The sequence below is a fragment of the Canis aureus genome, chromosome 18 (genome assembly GCF_053574225.1).
Source record: "Canis aureus isolate CA01 chromosome 18, VMU_Caureus_v.1.0, whole genome shotgun sequence".
In the NCBI taxonomy this organism is placed as follows: Eukaryota; Metazoa; Chordata; class Mammalia; order Carnivora; family Canidae; genus Canis; species Canis aureus.
The window spans coordinates 33877382-33898920 of record NC_135628.1 but is presented as its reverse complement, the minus strand read 5'-3'; the positions used below and the strand labels follow the sequence as shown (position 1 = coordinate 33898920).

At 36.6% G+C, this 21539-nt stretch overlaps 1 protein-coding gene across 2 annotated transcripts in view; it reads right to left on the bottom strand.

Moving 5' to 3' along the window:
• Positions 1-4496: 4496 nt before the first annotated feature.
• Positions 4497-21539, bottom strand: part of VWDE (von Willebrand factor D and EGF domains) — a 99158-nt gene continuing 82115 nt past the window's right edge. For both annotated transcript variants that reach the window (XM_077856739.1, XM_077856737.1), the window contains one exon: positions 4497-4835. In XM_077856739.1, coding sequence (XP_077712865.1) covers positions 4809-4835 — 27 coding nt within the window. In that variant the 3' untranslated portion in view covers positions 4497-4808. The remainder of the gene's footprint in view (positions 4836-21539) is intronic.

The following is a 21539-nucleotide window of genomic DNA, read 5'->3' as shown; positions in this document are numbered from 1 at the left end:
TTATCAAAGTGGCAATGAACAAAGTTTCCAAAAAAGGAACAGGGTCTTTGTTTTTGTTATCTGTTGAATTCTCAGGACTTTGAACAAAGTGTGATACATAGTAGATAATATTTGTTGTGTGACTAAATCTTTAATTGGAATGTAAGACAGAATAGCAAGTAGGAGTTTCTTTGGAGAGACACCCTCAAATTATATAAGCCAATCCTTATTTTGTCTACCGAAGAAGTTGATCCTACTGTTACAGAATGTGTTGCTTAACTTTCAAATTCTGCCTCATTATATAACAAAATTTTATTGAAATGTAGCAACTTAAAATTTGAGCTACTAAGAACTTTCTGAATACTTTTTAAAGTTTAAGAAGTAATGTCTTAATTGACTAGTTGTTTATTCAGAGTAACAAAATATTTTTTTTTCAGAGTAACAAAATATTACTTTATACTAAAAATTATACCCTTAAAATTATGCCCTCAATCATTTGATTACTTACAAGGTAAATCACTATATATTTTCATTACATCTAAGCTTTTATTACTAAACTACAAAAATTAGCAGGCTGTTGACTACAAAATTTAATTTTATTTCTTATAGTCATAAAATGATATGAAAATTCACCACATGAGACATGCTTATTTTATTTTTAATTGGGCATAAAACATGTTTAAACTAGGAAGACAAATATCTTTGTAGGTCATTAAAGAGCAATGAATTTTCAGGGCTTCATTCAAATTTAATAAGTTAGTTAAAGGATTTTTTTAAAAGAAAAAAACGAGGCAAAATATAGCCTATATTGCAAAATATGTTTTACTAAGGATGCTGTCAATGGAAGGTATGTTAAAGCAATTCTGTCTCTCCTTTCAGTCTCTGTGTGATACAGTTAACATTTCACCAGTGGTTTGACAAGTTGATTCTTTCTAGTAAATATGAGATATTCCCTTTTTTTTTTTTTTAAGATTTTATTTATTTATTCATGAGAGACACATGAGAGAGAGAGGCAGAGACACAGGAAGAGGGAGAAGCAGGCTCCCTGCAGGGAGCCTGATGTGGGACTTGATCCCAGAGTCAAAGGACATGCCCGAAGCTAAAGGCAGATGCTCAAACCGCTGAGCCACCCAGATGACCCAATATGAGATATTTCTTACAGCATTCATGAGAAATTAACTTTCGATTGTTTTAGGCTACTGAGATTTTACCAGGGTTTATTCCTACAGGATTACCAAGTCTGTCTTGACTAATATGGTGTAGGTAATATAACTATTAGAACAGTTGTAGTGAAAGGCTTGGCCTATAAGAAATCCCATACCTAATACCAGCCACTCCTCATTTTCTCCTCCTCTTGGCACCCAGTCATCACTAATCTATTTTCTGACTCTGTGGATTTGCCTATTTTGGATATTTTTATATAAACAAAATCATACATTATGTGTCCTTTAGTGAATGGCTTATTTTGTTTAGAATAATGTTTTTAAGGTTCATCCATGTTTTTAAGGTTTCATTCCCACACGGCTGAAATACCCATTGCATGGATATGTCATATTTTGTTTATCCATTCATTGACTGACAGTCACTTGGGTTGTTTCTGCTTCTTGACTATTATGAATAATGCTGCTATGAACATTTGTGCAAACATGTATTTTCAGGTCTCTTGGGTCCATACTGAGAAGTGGAATTGCTGAGTTATATGGTAACACTGGGTTTAATGTTTTGAAAAGATGACAGGCTGTTTCCAAAGCAGCTTGCACCATTTTATATCCTCACTAGCAATGTACGAAGATTCCAATATTTCCACATTATTGCTAATAGTTGTTATTGTCCATCCTTTTGAATAGAATCATCTTAGCGAACATGAAGTGATACCTCATTGTGCATTTGGTTTGCATATCCCCAATGAACTAGTGATGTTCATTATATTTTCATGTGCTTATTGACCATTTTTACATCATTTTAAGAAAAATGTTCAAATCTTATGTCATAATGTAATTGAGTCATTTGTCTTTTATTGTTGAGTTGTAAGCATTCTTTTATATTTTGGATACTAGGCCCTTATCAGATATATGATTTACAAATATTTGTTCCCTCTAATTAGGAGGAATGAGGAAGGAAGAAGGAAGAACAATTACTAACTTATTGGAGTAACTCAAAATGAGGAATGGTGAAGCAATAGTGATGGAAAACGAGAGGAAATAGGGAAAATTTAAAGAGTTGTTTTTTTGTATCTGATAATAACAGCAGATGAAGGAGCTGGGCTTTGCTGTGAGACACTGTTAGCTGTAATCCTCATGCTTCCTCTTACTAGCTGGATAGCCAAGTATTGGTGTTTTTAGAACATAATTGTACACACAATTTTTATTAATATATATTTTTAAAGATTCTATTTATTTATTCATGAGAGGCACACAGAGAGAGAGAGAGAGGCAGAGACACAGGCAGAGGGAGAAGCAGGCTCCAAGCAGGGAGCCCAACGTGGGACTCCATCCGGGGTCTCCAAGATCACGCAGGACTGGGCCGAAGTCAGCGTCAAACGGCTTAGCCACCAGGGCTGCCCCACAATTTTCATTAAAAAATGGTCCTGGGTGCCTAGGTGGTTTAGTCTGTTAAGCAACCAACTCTTCACTTTAGCTCAATTCCTGATCTCAGGGTTGTGAGATGGAGCCTGGAGTCAGGCTCTGTGCCTCCAGGGAGAAAGGAGGTCTGCTTCCCTCCTTCTTGCCCCTCCCCCCACTCAAGGGCATGCACACACTCTCTCCCAAATAAGTAAATAAATCTTTTAAAAACTTAAAAATGGTTCATAAATATTATTTTTTAAATCCAAATTTGCTCAAATGCTCAGGTTTGGGGGATTTTCGAAGTAAAAATTTTCTGGAAGACCTATGAGCAAATTCTTCTTCTTTTTCTTCTTCTTCCTTTTTTTTTTTTTTTTTTTTTTTTGCAAATTCTTATTCTTTTCTTTTTTTCTATAAGCAAATCCTAATAAAATTTCTGTTTCTGGGAATTTTTAAAGAAAAAAATTGTGTGTTGTACTTATGTTTATCTCCAATTGGCTGTATAGTCTTGGGCAATCTTATTAAGCATCTTTGGAAATCCATTCTCTCATCTGTGAAATTGGGGTAATAGTTCTTACATATGGAGTTAAAGGGGAAAAAAAGGAGTGGTTCATAGCACGTTTTTGAACTCAAACTACCCGCATTCAGGTCATGTCAGCTATGATGTGTGTAACTTTGTGAAATTACACAGCTTACTGTGTTTCTGTATCATATGGGAAAAGGAAGATGATATTTAACATTGAAATGATGTTATGAAGATTGAGCTAAAACAAATTAAACTCAGCAAGGAATCTGATAAATAGAATTTCCCAATAAATATTAGCTATTATTGTAAATGCTATATAAATAATTTATGGGCAGCCCGGGTGGCACAGTGGCTTAGCTGAGGGCCTGGAGCTAAGGCCCAGGCCTCGATCCTGGAGACCCGGGATCGAGTCCCACGTCGGGCTCCCTACATGGAGCCTGCTGCTCCCTCTGCCTGTGCCTGTGCCTCTCTCTCTGTCTGTGTCTCTCATGAGTAAATAAATAAAATCTTAAACAAATAATAATAATAATTTATGTGTAGTACTGATTTTAGGGCCTGGATATAAAGGTAATTAATGCATGCTTGGTGCAATACTTTTAATAAGTATTATTACTTGATGTCAGAGAAAGAAAAAATCAAAAGTTGAGGAGGATGAACACAGTTTCTAGTTTGGCAAGGATGTTGTAGCAAATCACTTAGAAAATAAAGACAATATTGGAGCATTTTAAATCACAGGTGCTTGATAACTTGGTAGAAATTTCCAGTAGATAACTGATTGTATTCATTTAGACACTGGTTAAAGGAAGGACTTGGGGATGCCTGGGTGGCTCAGCGGTTGAGCCTCTGCCTTCGGTTCAGGACGGGATCCCAGAGTTTTGGGATGGAGTCCCGCATCGGGCTCCTGCAGGGAGCCTGCTTCTCCTCCCTCTGCCTATGTCTCTGCCTCTCTCTGTGTCTCTCATGAATAAATAAATAAAATCTTTAAACAAAATAAAAGAAGGGCTTGAAAATTGCTTAGGATGTTTCCAAACATCTGTGTTTGTTCTAGGCTTTAGTTGGAGTGGAGGCTGATATAACGGGAAGATACAGTCTAGATCTTTGGTTCACTTGGAGAAATCAGAGAATAGGAGGAGGCGACAAGCACAAGAAAGGAGCTCAAGGTAAACTGATCATAAAATTGATTTGAGAAAATAGGAAGAAAGGTGTTCTGTCGGTAAAGGAAGAACTTCAGTCATCCATCTCGGATTTACAAGCTCAGGAGTGTGTGTCCAAGGAAATTCAGTGTAGCGATTATAAGTCATGAATTCTAAAGTAATAATTACCTTTTATAATTTTGCTAGCTTTTTGTTGTAGGGAAGAAAAATATACTTAGAGTAATTATACTAACCAGGGTCCCGGTAAGAAACACACGTATGCTCAAGTTTGGTCATGAAGGAGAATTTTTAGTAAAAAGGACTTTACAATAGTGAAAGCATTGTCCAGAAAAAGCATCAATGAGTGATACACTATGCTTGTGCAACTAACAAGGGCCTTTACCAGCCCAAACTTGATAGAGGCCAAGGGAGGTAACAGTGATTAGATCCCAGAGAAGAAAGCTGTGGAGGGAGGGTGGCCTCGCAGCAGACCACAGTCAGCCAGGTGCTGATTATGAAAGAATGCATACTTTGACATGAGTTTCCCCACTCTCTCCAATCTCCTGGCTTTGTCCCATTGGCTGAAGCCAAAGCCTGTGAGCAAGGGAATCACCGATGCATCCTGGGCTCAGCATCCTGAGGCACAAAACAGGGTGGGAAAAGATGGAGAAGGCATCAGCAGATGTACTGGCAGGTAGTTGGCATAGCAGTGGAAGCCAAACAAAAATGAGTATCTCCAAAAATTACTCCCTTACAGAAGCAAATTAGTTAAATGTGTTAAACTATCAAATAGTGCTTTAAGTGAGGTTTCAACTTAGGCTTAATGTATTCTACATCTCTGATGTGTCCCACAACTTTTTAAATAAATCCATGGAAAGGTTTAATCGGAAATATGAAAATTACTTTAGAAAAAAAATCAATCTCCTTAATGACTACGTAATAAGCCAACAGGCTTTAAAATGATGCTGCATGATAGCTAGCTTGCCATGATTGTCCAAGCCCTGTGGGGTTCAATATGAGTGCTCTGAAGTGGAATGAAAGGATGAGGCAAAACAGAGTTTCTCAATTGATTTTAATAATCTTTGAAATTAGAAATAGATGTTCTCTGACAAATAGCTTAACCTTCTCAATTTTCAGTTGAAGTCTTATTACACTGTGGCTTTTCAAACAAGCTCTGATATTAAAGAAAAGTAGATTTTGTATATACAGCTTCATCTCTTTTTAATTGTACATTATCCATAACCCATTTTCTAATTTAAAAAATCATATTCTATGATAGAAGATAATGAAAAATAAGGATAACAATTAAGTTTTTAAAATTACAAATAAATTTAGAAACTCTTTTTCTCGGTATCTTAACATTCTTTATATCAAACTAGCATCAAAATGCTGTTTTTTCCTCACCAATATGATAATGGATTGTGTATGGTTTATTGTCCATTCATGGTTATCACTGGGGATGACAGACAGCAAGAAACATGCAACAGAATTTTCTAAATTTCAAACTTTACTCTTTCCTGCCTCTATTAGTAGCAGCAACTTTACCTCCTCATGATAATCAGATCCATGACCTCTCCCACTATAGTAACTCTGCCTGCTTGTCTCTTGGTATTGGGAATCCAACATGTCCAGGTGGCAACCACAACTATAGGCTTACAGGCAAAACTTTGCTGTGTTTCCTGAAAGAATCATTCCATCCCCTACCCCTCCCTAAACCCTAAACCCTCTAATCCTACAAAGCCCAAAGTTGTGTCAGAGTTAAGCACACATTCCTCAGGTGGGTCAGTAGGAGTGATGATAAGAGAGTCTAATTGTACTCACTTGCCTGGGACTCTGCCTCATGCATTTATAGTTGTTGAGAAAATATCACCATATAATGGCTTTTGGTTTAACATATATACTACATCTTATATAATAATGTCCCAACTGCCAACCACTCATCCTCAGACTGAAGCCTTAGCTGGGCATTTAAGAGGCCATTCCAGAATTTTATCAGTCCGGCAGCTTTTGGGTGATAAGTTTAGTAAAACCAAACTTTGGGGTCTATGGTTGTATGCTGTCTGCTCTACCTCCTATCGCATAATATTGGTTGTCAGCATCAGTCACAAATCGGTGTCCAACAGTCCTGAGGAATATCTGTACTCTTCCTTTGCATACAGTTATATGGGTACATGTCATGGATCCCTCTGGGGACAGACTAGGAATACTATGAAGAGTAGGAATACCTACTCTACTTGCCATGGTGTTAGAGTCTTTCCTTAATAGCACTCAACATCCCTCTCAATTGGGAATGAGAAATGGCTTAGGTCTAGAAACTGGATAACATGATCAATGATTTTTCCATTGTAGCAGGCTTCTCTACTGGTCTGCTCTTGATATTTTTGAATTTTATAAAATGAGAAGTAATTTTGTTGGTTACTCCTCAATCTGACTTCCATAACAAGCATGATATGTAAACCTTACTTCTAATTGTCAACATGTGTATTTCTTTGCCAGAAGAATTTTTCTGGCTATTCCACTTTGACCATGTCAACTGGAATGGCACATAATGCCTGCCTTCTAGTCTCCCATAACATCCTTCAAACAGTGACTAGTGGAAATTTGTAGGTAAATACTACTGCTGCCTCAGTGAATGAGTTTTGAGATATGAGGCCATTACTGTGTGAGATCAGGCTTCAGCTGACCTCAATAAAAAAAAAAAAATCTCTTAATCAACTTTCTTTTCTTCTTTGCCTCATTTTTTCACTACCCTGCAAATGCTATCTAGAATCACCTTCCAATAAACTAGTTAAACTCAAATCCTTGTTTTAGGTCGACTTGGGGTGGGGATAAGCAAAATTAAGACAGTATCGAAAGTAAAGCCTTGAGACACAATAATGGAATTGAATCAATCACACACTAGGTAAATGCCAACAAGTTCCCATTGCTGGTGGCAATAGGATGTGATTGTCCCTGGGATACGCAGCATCAGTAAGATCTGCACCTGTGGTGAATTCAGGTGACATACAGGTAGAAAGTGATGTGTATAGACTTACGTAATCCACTAGCCCTGGAGAAAAATGGGTATGATAATAAGGATTGTGGGGCTGGTTGGTTGGTTGGTTGGTGAAAAATGACATTAAGGTATGGAAAGAAAAAATAATGGCTTTATGTCATCCAATTCTTAAATCATTGCATACTGAAGAAGTTCAAGAGTATTTAAAGAGACCTTCACCTCCTGTAAATTCCGTGTGCTGTCTCTTTCCATCTTTGCACTGGAAAAGCTTTAAAAACTGCCAGTGGATAATCACATTAAAATATAAAAGTTATGGTGATAAAATGTACGAGCCAGAAATATTTGAATGAAAAGATCATATGTCAATAAATAGGGCTGGGGTAACACTTATTTCTTTATCCTTTTATTATGAAGATATAAATTAATCAGTTTCTCTTCAAATAGAAACTCAACTTTGTAAACATGAAAATCTTTGTAATTCCCCTTTGCACATGTCCTCTCCTCGGTCACTCGGGGCCTAAAAACAATGTTCAGTTTCCTTTGATTGATAGATAACACTTTGTAGCTAAAAACTGAGTTTAATCTATGTTCCCTCTAAGAAATATTTCCAGTCACAGTGAGAATACAATTCTTATAAAGTGACTTATAATTTGACCTCAGACCTTTTTACAATAAAAATCCTACACTCTTATTAAATTTCAGCATGGTGAAAACTGATGGCCTGACAATTTGCACTGGATAACTGAGGAATAGGCCTCTTTTTAAATTTTATAGCAGCGATTGAATCAGTAAAAGTTGATATTGGAATCAGTTATATCCATAAAAATCATTAGCTAGTTTTTATAAATTTTAAAATGTGTTCCAAAAAAGAACATGTCTCCTTAAGGTAGCATCAATAATAACCAAGAGTTCATTAACCATGTGCTAAATCAATTTTTAAAATCTTGTGTCAGTCTGTGGTTTACTTAGAACTAAAATTCTGTTGATTCCTTCATGAATCTACCAGACATTTCTGATCACCTCCTATATACAAGGAATAATGACTGGTGCTGGGAGCTTTATAATAGAGTATGGAAACAGAGACAGCTAAAATATGCTCAAGGCTCTGGGAATGCAGATACTCATGCTGCCTAGAGGAGCCAGGAAATGGCTTTTATTTTAGGAAATAAAACTTGAGCCAGAACTCTTTAGTGGGTTAAAAAAAATTGGTCTGTGACTTTTCAGTAGTTCAGCTGAGAAGTAGTCCAGCCTGGTGGCATGGAGGAAAGAGAAATAAGCCTGGAGGGTAAGGAGGGCGCCGAATACCAGGACAAGATGTGGAGGATGGCACACTGTGGCAGGGTGGCTGGGCTATGGTAGAGTCCTCATTCTTCTCTTGTTTTTGCTGACGTACCCTGGACAGTCCTTCCTGCCACTGTAGGAGTCTGGGCAGTAGCCTTCCATCAGCTTCTAGGGGTTACCTGAAGAGATTTCCTCTCGCTTATATTTGGATATTGAGATGTGGGTGGAATGGCTTCTGTGAATTCCTAACCTTGTTCCCAATGATACTCCTACAATAACTGGTCTGAGAAATTCTTTTTTACCTTTCTATTTTGTAGGGTAGGCTACCTGTGGCCAAGACCTGGCTTCTCTTCTACCATTTTTTTTTCATATTTATATATGGTTTTCTGTATTTGTCAATTTACTATGATTAGAAACATTAAAACTTCCATCCATAGTAATAATCAATGGAAACAAAAAATAAAAATAAAGCTATTAACACATTTCAAAGCTGAACATTCAGGTTACAGTTTTAACATGAAGATCCTGCTTTGAAATGGAAAAAAACTGGTAAAATGCAATATAATTTTCAAAGCTCAATAAAACAAACAAACAAACAAAATCAACAGAAGTTCTCTTCAAATTAGAAAGCAAAATGTAGAGTGAAAGAAAGGAAAAGTTTCTGAGGGCAGCCTGGGGGCTCAGTGGTTTAACGCTGCCTTCAGCCCAGGGCGCGATCCTGGAGACCCAGGATCGAGACCCACGTCGGTTTTCCTACATGGAGCCTGCTTCTCCCTCTGCCTGTGTGTGTGTGTCTCTCTCTCTCTCTCTGTTTCTCTCATGAATAAATAAAATAAATAAAAATGAAAATATTTAAAGTTTCTGAAAACTTTACTAGGACTTTGAAGCCTAACTCATCAGATAGGCCTTAAAAATACAGAATTTTGTATGTGAAGTAGAAATTTTTCCTGTAAATGGAAGGAACATCTGGGCAGACTCCGTTGAAAACAGAATGCCACAATCAGCTTATAATACAAGCCAATTCAAATGGAAAGAGATGATTCTCAAAAAAGAAAAACCATTTTGAGAATAAAGGAACATACTCAAAACCTACAATTTATTCTTAATGATGCTTCATTTTTCATTTGCTTTATAGCAGCCTCTACCCAAAGGGCAAAGATTGACAGACTATTTCTTAGTCCCTTTATTTAGGCTGTCCCCTTAACTATGACTCCGGGGCTGGAATGTACAAACAGGACAGTAAATCAGAAGGAACAAAGAACCTTTAAAGCTATATGGCAGAGGGGAGAAGGAAAGTATGCAGAGAAATTCCCTTTATATGTATTCTTAATAATTGATAAAGTATCAAGTTTGCTGAGTTCAGTTATATATTTTTCAAGACAGATACATTTGTTCATAGTTTTTTTTTCCAAATTTTAAGCAACACAAAGGGTACTGTTTCACATTTCTTCCTTGATGTTATACCCTAGTCAATTTATTTAAAATTAAAATAAATTTGGTTTGGTTCTAGAAATATTCATACTTGCCCTGTCCTTAGCACTTTCAAAACATGCAGTGTATATCTTTGTTGGTTTGAAGCAAACCTCCATTTAAATGTCATCTTATCAAAAGTGGCACACTACTGCATTAGTCAATAATACTCTAAATTTGAGGTTTCTCTTTAAATACATGTAGCACTTCTGAAACAACTTAATTTGCCCATTGCAACACATGAATACCAATACTTTTTAGCTTCTTTGTTAAAGAGCAGATCTCATTAGATTTTTTCTTGATTTAAATGTTTTATAATTTAATAGTTGAACTGTTTTATATGCATTGAAGTATTATAGACAATTTTTTCATGTAAGTAATGACATCTTTGACCTAACAACTAAAAAGCATGCATGTAAGGGTCAACATTTGTCATACTAGATTTCATTACTATTTTTACTTCTGTCACTATAAGATGATTAAAAGCACAATTAGGTCAAAAGGAAAGTTCAAGAATGGAGTCACTGGTTAGAGATGCTTTGGACAAATTGACTTCTGTTATTTCTCATCTCAAGGACTTTGGTGACACTATTACAGGTTAGGATTTGTGAGATGGTCATTGGGCAGGGCAGGGAAGTTGGTTAAGCTTTTCAGCTACTAACACCAAGTAGCAGTGCTGAGAGAGAAAAGCAGTTCTGGAAATGATGTACACATGCTTCAGTTCCCCTAAGCTTCAAAGGGAAACTAAAAATGAGCCTGGATGATGGCAGTGTCCGTTCTCATTCTTAACTGTATTTATTTTTTTTAATTTTTATTTATTTTAAAGATTTTATTTATTCATTCATGAGAGACCCAGAGAGAGGCAGAGACACAGACAGAGGGAGAAGCAGGCTCCATGCAGGGAGCCCGATGTGGGACTTGATCCCGGGAATCCAGGATCATGCCCTGGGCCAAAGGCAGGTGCTAAACCGCTGAGCCACCCACGTGTCCCACTCTTAACTACATTAGATGGTAGGGAAAATTTGTAAAATATAGACTAGATGAAGAAGTTTTATGCTAAAGCAGCAGTTTCCTTGCAGTATGAAGTTAATTTCTTCAACTTTTAAAATTCCGTTCTTCCTTCTTAAATCTAGAAGTTAACTTGCAATCTTTCTACCTTACATGTGTCATTAATATTGCAGTAATTGCCTATAAATAATAAAACTATACAGAAAAGTAACAAAGCATTTTTATGATTACCATCTTTTATGTCGCCAAGGAAAAAAAACATTTTAGCTTATAAATTCATTTTTCAGCAGTCTTTATTTTTTCCTTTTCTAAACACTTTGGATCCATTATGCCAAATCTCTATGCATTAAAATTTTTTTTTTTTGTAATCAGATTTCCCATCTTCATTCAACAATGCCCATTCTGTTACCAGATGTGCTACATCTATAGAGAATTGCTCTGTCTTTCTTATTTAGAGTGGAAAAGGATTTGCTTATTTATCTTTAACATTGTTGAAGCAATCCCACATAAAACACCCAGAGATGATGGGCATGGCAGTATTCAGGTGAAGCAAAAATGTTTTGTTTTTCCTGATTTATTTGGGAATTAGTCATGACTCTGAAGAATTCAACTCACTCGTCTGAGGAAAAACACCCTTTGTGTTTTTGTGTCTTTCATCTACTGAAGAATAAATCGAAGCTTCAGAAGGAAGTAAAATATTAATTCCGCTAAAATGCAAGGGCTAGGACACTGAGAGAGAGAGAGAGAGAGAGAGAGAGAGAGAACTGAGTACCCTGATGTCTCTTCCTCCTAATAATCTTAGATCTACTGCTGCTGACTCCAAGTGTCCTGGCTGCCTCAGAAGCTGCCCTGCAGGAAGCCAGGGTAAGGCTCTCTGTAAAAATCAACAGGACGGCACAGAGGCAGAGAATGACTAACCACCAGTACAAATGGGTCAAACAGCAGGTTAGACAAAATTTAAAAGATAATTAGCGATTTAGATATAGGTCTGAAGAAATCATCCAGTAGCACCGAGAGGATTTGGAAAATAAGGAATATGAGTTAATTGACACGCAGAATGGAAGAGAACAAGGGATTTATATTTCTGTTTTTTAAATTTTTATTTATTTAATTATTTTTAAAGATCTTATTTATTTATTCATGAAAGATACACAGAAAGAGGCAGAGACATAGGCAGAGGGAGAAGCAGGCTCCATATGGGGAGCCCAATGCAAGACTCGACCCAGGACTCCAGGATCACAACCTGAGCCAAAGGCAGACACTCAATCACTGAGCCACCCAGGTGCCCCAAGTGTTTTATATTTCTAATGAGTATTCTGGAGGAAAGAACACAAATAAAGGGAGGAGGCACAATTAAAGGAGATGTTAATAAAAGTAGTCATTTTCCAATAATAAGAGAAAACATGGAGGAGCTTGGGTGGCTCAGTCAGTTAAGTGCTCAATTCTTGGTTTCAGCTCCTGTCATGATCTCAGGGCCATGGGATTGAGCCCTATACTGTCTCCCTGCTCAGCCAGGAGTCTGCTTGTCTCCCTCTCCCTCTGCTCTTCCTCCTGCATGCACTCTCTCTGTCTGTAAAATAAATACATCTTTAAAAATAATAATAATAGAAAACACATACAGCATTTTCTATGTGCTGGGTATTTGACATCCATTAACTAACTTAATCAATGTAAAAATCTTAGAAGTAGGTATAGCATGAATCCAAAAATACAAGAAACACAGTAATTAGTGAGCAGTATAAATAAAAAATAAACTAACATTCACCTTGTAGTCAAACTACAGCATACTACGTAAAAAGAAAAGAAAGAGAAAAGAGCCAAAATAAAAGACAGTAACAATAATTAGATTGATAACAGAAATTTTAAGAACACTGGAATAAGAATCCAATGTATAGAAAGAAAATAGCTATGAATGTATAATTAGGTGTCCTATAAAACTATTTTCAAGTATGAGGGAATCACAGCAATATTCTAAGGTAAAAGCAATGTTGGCATTCAAAACTTTCACTAAAAGAGCTTCAGAATGTACTTCAGGAAGACGAAAATTAATTGCAAAAAGAAGGTGAAGAAGCAAGGCAGAATGGAGAAAATATTGATAAATATTTAACTAGATTTAAGCAAATAATTGTCTTTTACAGTAATAGTAATAATTGTCTTTATAAATTATCTTTATAAAGTCTAAAAAATTCTGGAATGCCTGGGTGGCTCAGCAATTGAGCTTCTGCCTTCAGCTCAGGGTGTGATCCTGGGATCTGGGATCCAGTTCCGCATCCGGCTCCCTGTGGGGAGCCTGCTTCTCCCTCTGCCTCTGTCTCTGCCTCTGTCTTTGCCTCTCATGTATAAACAAACAAACAAACAAACAAATAAATCTTTAAAAAAATAAATAAAATAAAGTATAAAAAATTCTAATTTAGTATGTAAAAGAAGATAAAATTAAAGTACAACAACAGGGGCAGCCCAGGTGGCTCAGCAGTTTAGCACCACCTTCAGCCCAGGGCGTGATCCTGGAGACCCGGGATCGAGGCCCACGTTGGGCTCCCTGCATGGAGCCTGCTTCTCCCTCTGCCTGTGTCTCTGCCTCTTTCTCTCTCTGTGTCTGTCATGAATAAATAAATAAAATCTTTAAAAAAAATACAACAATAACATGTAACTTGGAAGGAGGTTGTGAATGGCTCATATTTTTTTAAAATGAGAGTGAAGAGGGATTTATATTTTATTCATCAATTGAAAATTTCAAAGGCAATTATCAAAAGGATCAAAATATAATATAAATTACTCCCAAGCCTGTTAAAACAAAAAGATGAATCATAATCAAATAAACATAATATCTCAGTCAATCCAAAAATAAACCAAGAAAGGGAGGGAAATAGTAAAAATGTGACAACTAGCAAAAAAAGAAAAAACAAAAAATCGAAATGTCAAAGTACTTATAATCACAATATTCAGTTCTTTCCGGTTGAAAGACAAAATGACTAATTATATATATATTTTAAGATTTTATTTATTTATTCATGAGACACACACACACACAGAGAGAGAGAGAGAGAGAGAGAGAAAGAGAGAGAGGCAGAGACGCAGAGGGAGAAGCAGGCTCCATGTAGGGAGCCTGATGTGGGACTTAATCCCAGGACTCCAGTATCACACCCCAGGCTGAAGGCAGTGCTAAACTACTAAGCCACCGGGGCTGCCCCAACTAATTGTATTTTTAGAAAAAAATCCAGCATCCAGCTATATATTGAATTCAAGAGGTATGCATAAAAGAGAAAAAAGTTGAAAACACAGGAGAAAACGATTACTCAGGAGGATTTTTTTTTTTCAGGAAAATTCTTTTTTAAAAAATGGAGTAGCTATCAATAACCTGTAAGTAACCTTTAATAACCATTAATCAAAAAAAGCATTATTAGGAATAAAGAAGTCAGAACATGTATTGATTTATCAATAGCTGTATGTAAACTTACTACTATGGGTTTGTAGGTATTAACTTATTTAAACCTCATTTCAGTCCTCAAGTAGGCATTATTTCTATCTCCATTTTTCAGGTGAAGAATGAAGGGATAGAGGTTAAGTAATTTGCTCAAGATCACCCTGCTAATAAGTTTAGGATTCAAATCCAGAGGGCAATATGTCCCTAGAGTCCATGCACTAAACCACCAAGATATGGTCCCTGATCAAAGGCTAACTGTACTAGAGACTTGTAGGCATCCAATTTAATGGCCTCAAGAATATAAAGTTATTTATGTATGTATGTATGTATGTATGTATTTATTTATTTATTTATTTATGATACAGAGAGAGAGAGAGAGAGGCAGAGACACAGGCAGAGGGAGAAGCAGGCTTCCTGCAGGAAATTTGACGCAGGACTCAACCCCAGAACCTCGGGATTGCAACCTGAGCCACCCGTACGTGCCCCTATAAAGTAAGATTTGAGAAAGCTACAGGGAGAAAGAGACAAATACAAAAATGATTTTAAAAAAGAAAGATTTCAATACCTTTCTAAATTATCGGAAGATCAAGCAGCTAAAAAATTTGCAAGGTGAAGAAATTGAACAACATAATTTAAGAGTTTGATTTAGCAGAAATTAATATACTTTGTGTTCATTAATCAACACTTTATACAAGGCAAGGACAATATATGAGTTGTCCACTGCTGACAAACAATCACTCCAAAACAGTCTCTCAAAATAACACACATCTTTTATATTCCATTTCCTGTGGGTCATGAATTCAGGTTTGGTTTAACTGAGTGCCCCTGACTCAGGGTCACTTAGGTTTCAATCAGAGTGGTGCCTGGGGCTATGCTTTCATCTCAAAGCCTGACTTGGGCATGATCCACTTCAAAATCTCTCAGTGGTTGTCAAGATTCAGTTCCTCCTGGGTTGTTTGGACTGAAGGCCTCGGTTCTTAATGGCTGATTGCTGGAGGCCCTCCTCATTCTTTGCTACCTTTTCATAGGTAAACTGACTGTATGGCAATTGGCTTTCCCCAGAGCAAGCCAGAGATCAAGAGAGGAGGGGTGAGAGGAGCAAGGGAGAAGTTATAGTTATTCTATAATCTAAGAAGTGACAGCCATTATTACTTCTCTCATATTCTATTTGTTAGCAGTGAATCATTAAATGCAACCCACCCTCAAAGGAAGGGTATTACATGAGGGTATGACTAGGAGAAAGTGGTAGTCGTTGGTGGGCATCTTAGAAGTTGCCTGGCACAGGTAATAGACACAATACAGGGCAGTAGCTTGGAGCCATGAGAAGCAGAGTCACAAGAGGAGCATAGAAGTAGGTGCAATCATATTGACATAGCATATTTCTGGATTGGATGACTGAATTGTGGATGTCTATTTTGGTATGTTTTATAACCTTAGAGATACATACTATTTTCTTTTACATGCATAAAATACCACATGTCTTTTCAAAAAGAAAGGTACCGGTCGTCCTCGAAACAAAACAAATCTCTATGTATTCAGTACTGACCTCTTTAGTTCTACTGAAAATTAGTCATTGCATTTCATTTGATTTATGAGTCTTTGGGAAAGTTGCTTCATCTCTATCTGCCATACACACACACACACACACACACACACTCACACACATATATATGTATATACATATATATAATGAATAGAGCATTTTAATTCTATCTGTAAAGTAATATGTTCATAAATTCATTTTAAAGTATCATTAAGTCATTTCTCTAAAGATTCCAAAAAGTGGCATGTGGTTGGCTCAGTGGTTGAGCATCTGCCTTTGGCTCCGGTCTTGATCCCGGGTCCAGGGATACAGTCCCACATCAGGCTTCTCATAGGGAGCCTGCTTCTGCCTATGTCTCTGCCTCTCTCTCTGTGTCTCATGAATAAATAAATAAAATCTTAAAAAAAAAATAAAGGTTCCAAAAATTTCACATAATAGGCATTCTACAACATATAAGTATAAAACATTATTTTGTGGTATATGTTCTCCCATAAATTTAGGCAAATGTGAACTCCTTGATTGAATTATTCAGGTAATAAACTCAACTCTAAGCTGTAAATGTGTGACCTCTAAATGTTAGAACTAATGCAAACAAAAGAACTTGGTTTCATCATTTTCATATGTAGCATATTTCTCTCCTGCCCACCCCCTTGCCTGATAGTATTAGAAATATAGTTTGATAACATGAATCAAGCTAATAACATTAGCCTGTGACTGATTACCTGTCCCGTTTGGCCTCATATGAAAATTCTGAGCAATTAATTTTAATCTTATGATAATACTCAAGGGACTGTAAACCATTCTCCCTAATTTAAATACAATGGTTTCCAAGTTAAACACATATGCAAAAATGAATTAGCAAAATCTTTTCTCTGAAAAAGAGTAGAAGCATCATGGCTAAAATTTTATACAAAGAACATATTATATTTTAACTCATTTTTATTTACCCTTTTCAGTTAAAGAAAACTACGCATTGGTTCTTTGATTTTCAATTCCTATTTTTTTGAGTGTCTCTTAATTGGCATTTCAAGAAAGCTGCATTGTTTGGGGCTAATTAGAGATTCTGCAAAAAATTATATTGTAAAAATAAGATTATTATTAAAATTTTAAGCAGTACAAAGATATACGAAATAATAAAGAAATCTACCTACATCATCCTTCAGCTCCTAATTCCACTTCCCTGACTTACAAAATTTTAAACATTTGATATTTGTCTTTTTTTTTTTTAGATTTTTATTTATTTATTCATGAGAGACACACAGAGAGAGGCAGAGACATAGGCAGAGGGAGAAGCAGACTCCTCTCAGGGAGCCCAATGTGGGACTCGATCCCCAGACCCGGGATCATGCCCTGAGCCAAAGGCAGATGCTCAACTGCTGAGTCACCCAGGCATCCCAATATTTGTCTTTTTAGAAATTTTCTATGCTTTTAATAATATACATCTGTTTATATATATGCAAACATATACATTTTAAAATCAGAGTATATACTATAATTATTGCCTGAAAATTTGCCTCTGCATTTTTTTCATTTGCTATAACATAGCCATCTTTCCAAGATATAAGACATAGTTCTGCATGAATCATTATTTTATTGAGTATATAGAAATTCTATACATGAGTATACAATAATTTAACTATTTTCCTATTAGTCACTTAAATATTTTTATTTATTATTTTTTTATTTTTTCGTATTGAAAACTATGCCACAATAAACATTTTTGGCAGTGGAATTATTTATTGCCCTAATAATTAAATTATCAGAAGAGTAACATACCAGAGTTTATAATTTTAAATCTCCATGTGCTCTCTCTCTCTCTTTTTTTTTAACATTTATTTATTTATTCATGAGAGACACACAGAGAGAGGCAGAGGGAGAAGCGGGCTCCATGCAGGAAGCCCAACGTGGGACTCCACCCCAGGACTCCAGGGTTATGCCCTGGGCTGAAGGCGGCGCTAAACCGCTGAGCCACATGCCCTCCATGTGCTCTCTTAAATGGCCATATCTCATAATTTTCACTGGCAGGTCCCAGTTCATTGCACTAAATAGATGTGATAATTCTTTAAGTTTGGGCATCAATGAAAGGTTATAGATTTTGATTTTAATTTTCACTTGTTAATTCAATTATATTATATATTAACTAAAGTATTCATAATTGTATGTCAGTTTCAACTCAAATGAACAACTTAACAAAAATAAAGTTAGTCTTAAATATTTTATCTAATTTAGCATAAAAACTATCACATGGTAGTATAAGAGTATTTGCTCTCCTCTGACAGTCTTACACTTAAGATAAAGAATTTACTTTGCTTTTTAAAGAATAATGAGTAGCAATCATCTTAATTAATTGCAATGTGGCTTTTACAAAGAGCTTGGAGCCTCATTAGTTAAAATCTCACATGTATATTTTCTGCATGAGTATTCTATCAGAAGTTACAAACTGGTTATTCATTTTGGTTTCAAGCACACTTGTCTTTTTGAGTATTTCCTAAGGGAGGGGAGCCCACCCCGTTCCTCTTTCCTGCAAGTTATCTCACTGATGCTTGTTAAAGGGAAAGGCAGGGCCTGAAATAGGCCTGTCTGGGTTGGTAAAGGAGTTTTCTGTTTTAGTGGAAACTCAATATTTACTCGCTTGGAAGACTGTTATGGTGTTTAAAACAATTACAAATAGAATTTTTCTCTTAATTTGCTTGTCTTAACAGTGATAGGAAGGTTAGGTCAGCTAAACAGAGCTCACAGATAGTATTCTATCTGGGATCTTTGTTCTTTCATTTTAGGTGAAACAACAACAACAATGTATTCCTTGGCAGGCTCCTCCTTTTTTAACGTGAATCTAATGTTGGAAGCTTTTTAGAATATATTATGCATCAGGACTTTATCATTAACGGTAAACTGCCTTCTGTCCGCTCTAGCCCGTTGCCCTTCTTGATTTGACCATATGGCTTTAGAAAAATCCCACTCTTGTTCTGCAGAGCCAGGCACACAGCCATATGCCAAACCCTCAAAAGGAGCAATTCAGGCTTTATGTTTTGGGAATGCAAATTTCCATTTCCTATAGCTATTTCTTCTCTTATGGGGTGACAAGTAAAACTAAAATATTTTTTCAAAGTATTTGCAACTCATGTGAGGCATGATGCATTTTCTCTGTATAAAGGTACCCACATTTTACGCCAAGCTCTGTTGGTGCCTTGTGATTTTTTTTTTTCCTGGATCAAACCATTCTACTCTCCTATGTAGTCCATTGAGTAGGAAATGATTGGTCAGACTATGTATATACATCGTTAATGCTTTATTCATTTCACTTGTAATGCTGCAGCAGGCTGTGTTTATGACATTACACTGGAAATGGCTTGACTCTTTGATATAGGGAGACAGGATTCATGTCAACTCCAAAGAAAGAATGGAAAATTGGCACCAGAAAGGATTTGAAATAATAATAATAATAAAAATCCTGTTCGAGATCTCTGGGTGGCTCAGTGGTTTAGTCTCTGTCTTTGGCCCAGGGTGTGATCCTGGAGACCCGGGATCGAGTCCCAAGTCGGGCTCCCGGCATGGAGCCTGCTTCTCCCTCTGCCTGTGTCTCTGTCTCTCTCTCTCTCTGTCTCTCATGAATAAATAAATAAATAAAATCTTAAAAAAAAAAAGAAACCCTTCTATATATTTTGATCTATGTATCTGTCTGCCTGAGGGAATTAAAAAATAAAACAAATTGAGATTATTCTTACTCTAATATTTGTATCCAGTAAGTCTTATACTTTTCTCAAGTTCATAGTTTTTTGTTTTTGTTTTTTTTAAAGATTTTATTTATTTATTCATGAGAGACACACAGAGAGAGAGGCAGAGACACAGGCAGAGGGAGAAGCAGGCTCCATGCAGGGAGTCTGATGTGGGACTCGCTCCTGCGTCTCCAGGATCACGCCCTGGGCTGAAGGTGGCGCTAAACTGAACCACCAGGGCTCCCCAAGTTCATAGTGTTTTTAGTCAAAGATTCTTTAGGTATCCTCATGTACTAGACACGTGGCTAGGGGGATCCCACTTACTGCAGACAAAAGGCTGGTGCCAAGAAGGAGCATATTCAGGAAAGCATCCTTCACAAATATTTTTTTCTCTTTCATGGAGAGATCCTATGAATCTTGATTTAGAATTATTTTTTAAGGACAGGAAAAAAAAGGTAATTTTGAAATACTTGAAACTACTGGCTATTTAAATTGCTAGAATTTTCCAAGTTCAGGGTATATATGAAAATCAAAAGGTTTTCTGCTTACATTAATATTACTCACAAAAGTTTTAATCTAGTATAGATCGGGTAAATCACCACATCTTTGAATGAAATGTTCACTGCACTCAGGCATGTGGCTGTTATTATTGATTACTCATCAGGAGTGATGAAGATATCTAGGTTTGCAGGAAAGACTGATGCTGTATTAATGAAGAATTTTAATTTTGAAGAATGTCCTGTTTGCATTAAATATTTAGTAGGCTCTCTTACTAAAGTCCTTTTGCATTTCTGGTGTGTTACCTGGGAACTGAGGATCTAGCACCACCTGCAGGCGAAAATTGGCTAATTTCATCCGGCAGGATACAGTTTTACAAAAGCTTTCCAATATTTTAAAGCTTTCCAAAGCTTTAAAATTGTTTCTCCAATGAAGAAGACGGTCCTTACAACAAAAATGTCAGGTGAAATGCCATCTAGTTTGTTTTCCATTTCTTTCATTCTCTCAGAGCATCCACAGTGGGTAGTACTGTGGTCTAAGACTCGGTATGCCACCGGCTGCTACACTGGCAGGCAGGGCCACCTTTCTGATTAGGCACAAAAGACATAGTGACTAGGATCCACAGTACTTTTAGAGGCTCAAGAAAATGTTTTAATTTTTTGTAAAATCAGGGGAAAAAGCATTTATAGGTCAAAGAAAATGTTTTATTTATTTATTTTTTAAGTATTTTATTTATTTACTCATGAGAGACACAGAGAGAGACAGAGATAGAGAGAGAGAGACAGGTAGAGACACAAGCAGAGGGAGAAGCAGGTTCCATGCAGGGAGCCTGATGTGGGACTTGATCCTGGGACTCCAGGATCATGACCTGAGCCAAAGGCAGATGCTCTACCACTGAGCCATCCAGGTGCCCCAAGAAAATGTTTTAAAGTATAATATTAATATATTGGCCTTTTTATCAACCTACCTGAAGAATATCATTTTAAATATTTTTAAGTGGAGGAAGGGGCCCAGAAAGACAGGAGGGCTTAGCACCCATGGATGGCTCAATGCTGAGCTAGAAAGAGCACTCCTCACAGATGAGTCAGGAGGAGCAATCAACTGAACCGTGTAAAGCACTTACAACACAACCTGGCACACACGCAGTTCACAAATTGTAGTCATTCTACACCAGCTGCTTTTAAAGCCTTTTTAGTCTCATTCTCACTAATTGTATGCCAGACTTGATTTAAAATTTACATCCACTTATTTTATCTTGTTTTCAGCTCACATACTATTTAATCAATGCCGTTTTTTTTTAAATAAATTCTTTAATCAGGGAACAAGAAGCACCAATATACAGGAACCATTGGAAAACCTAGAACCCAAGTAGGGGAGTAGATTTGTCATCCTGTCCTTGGGTGGT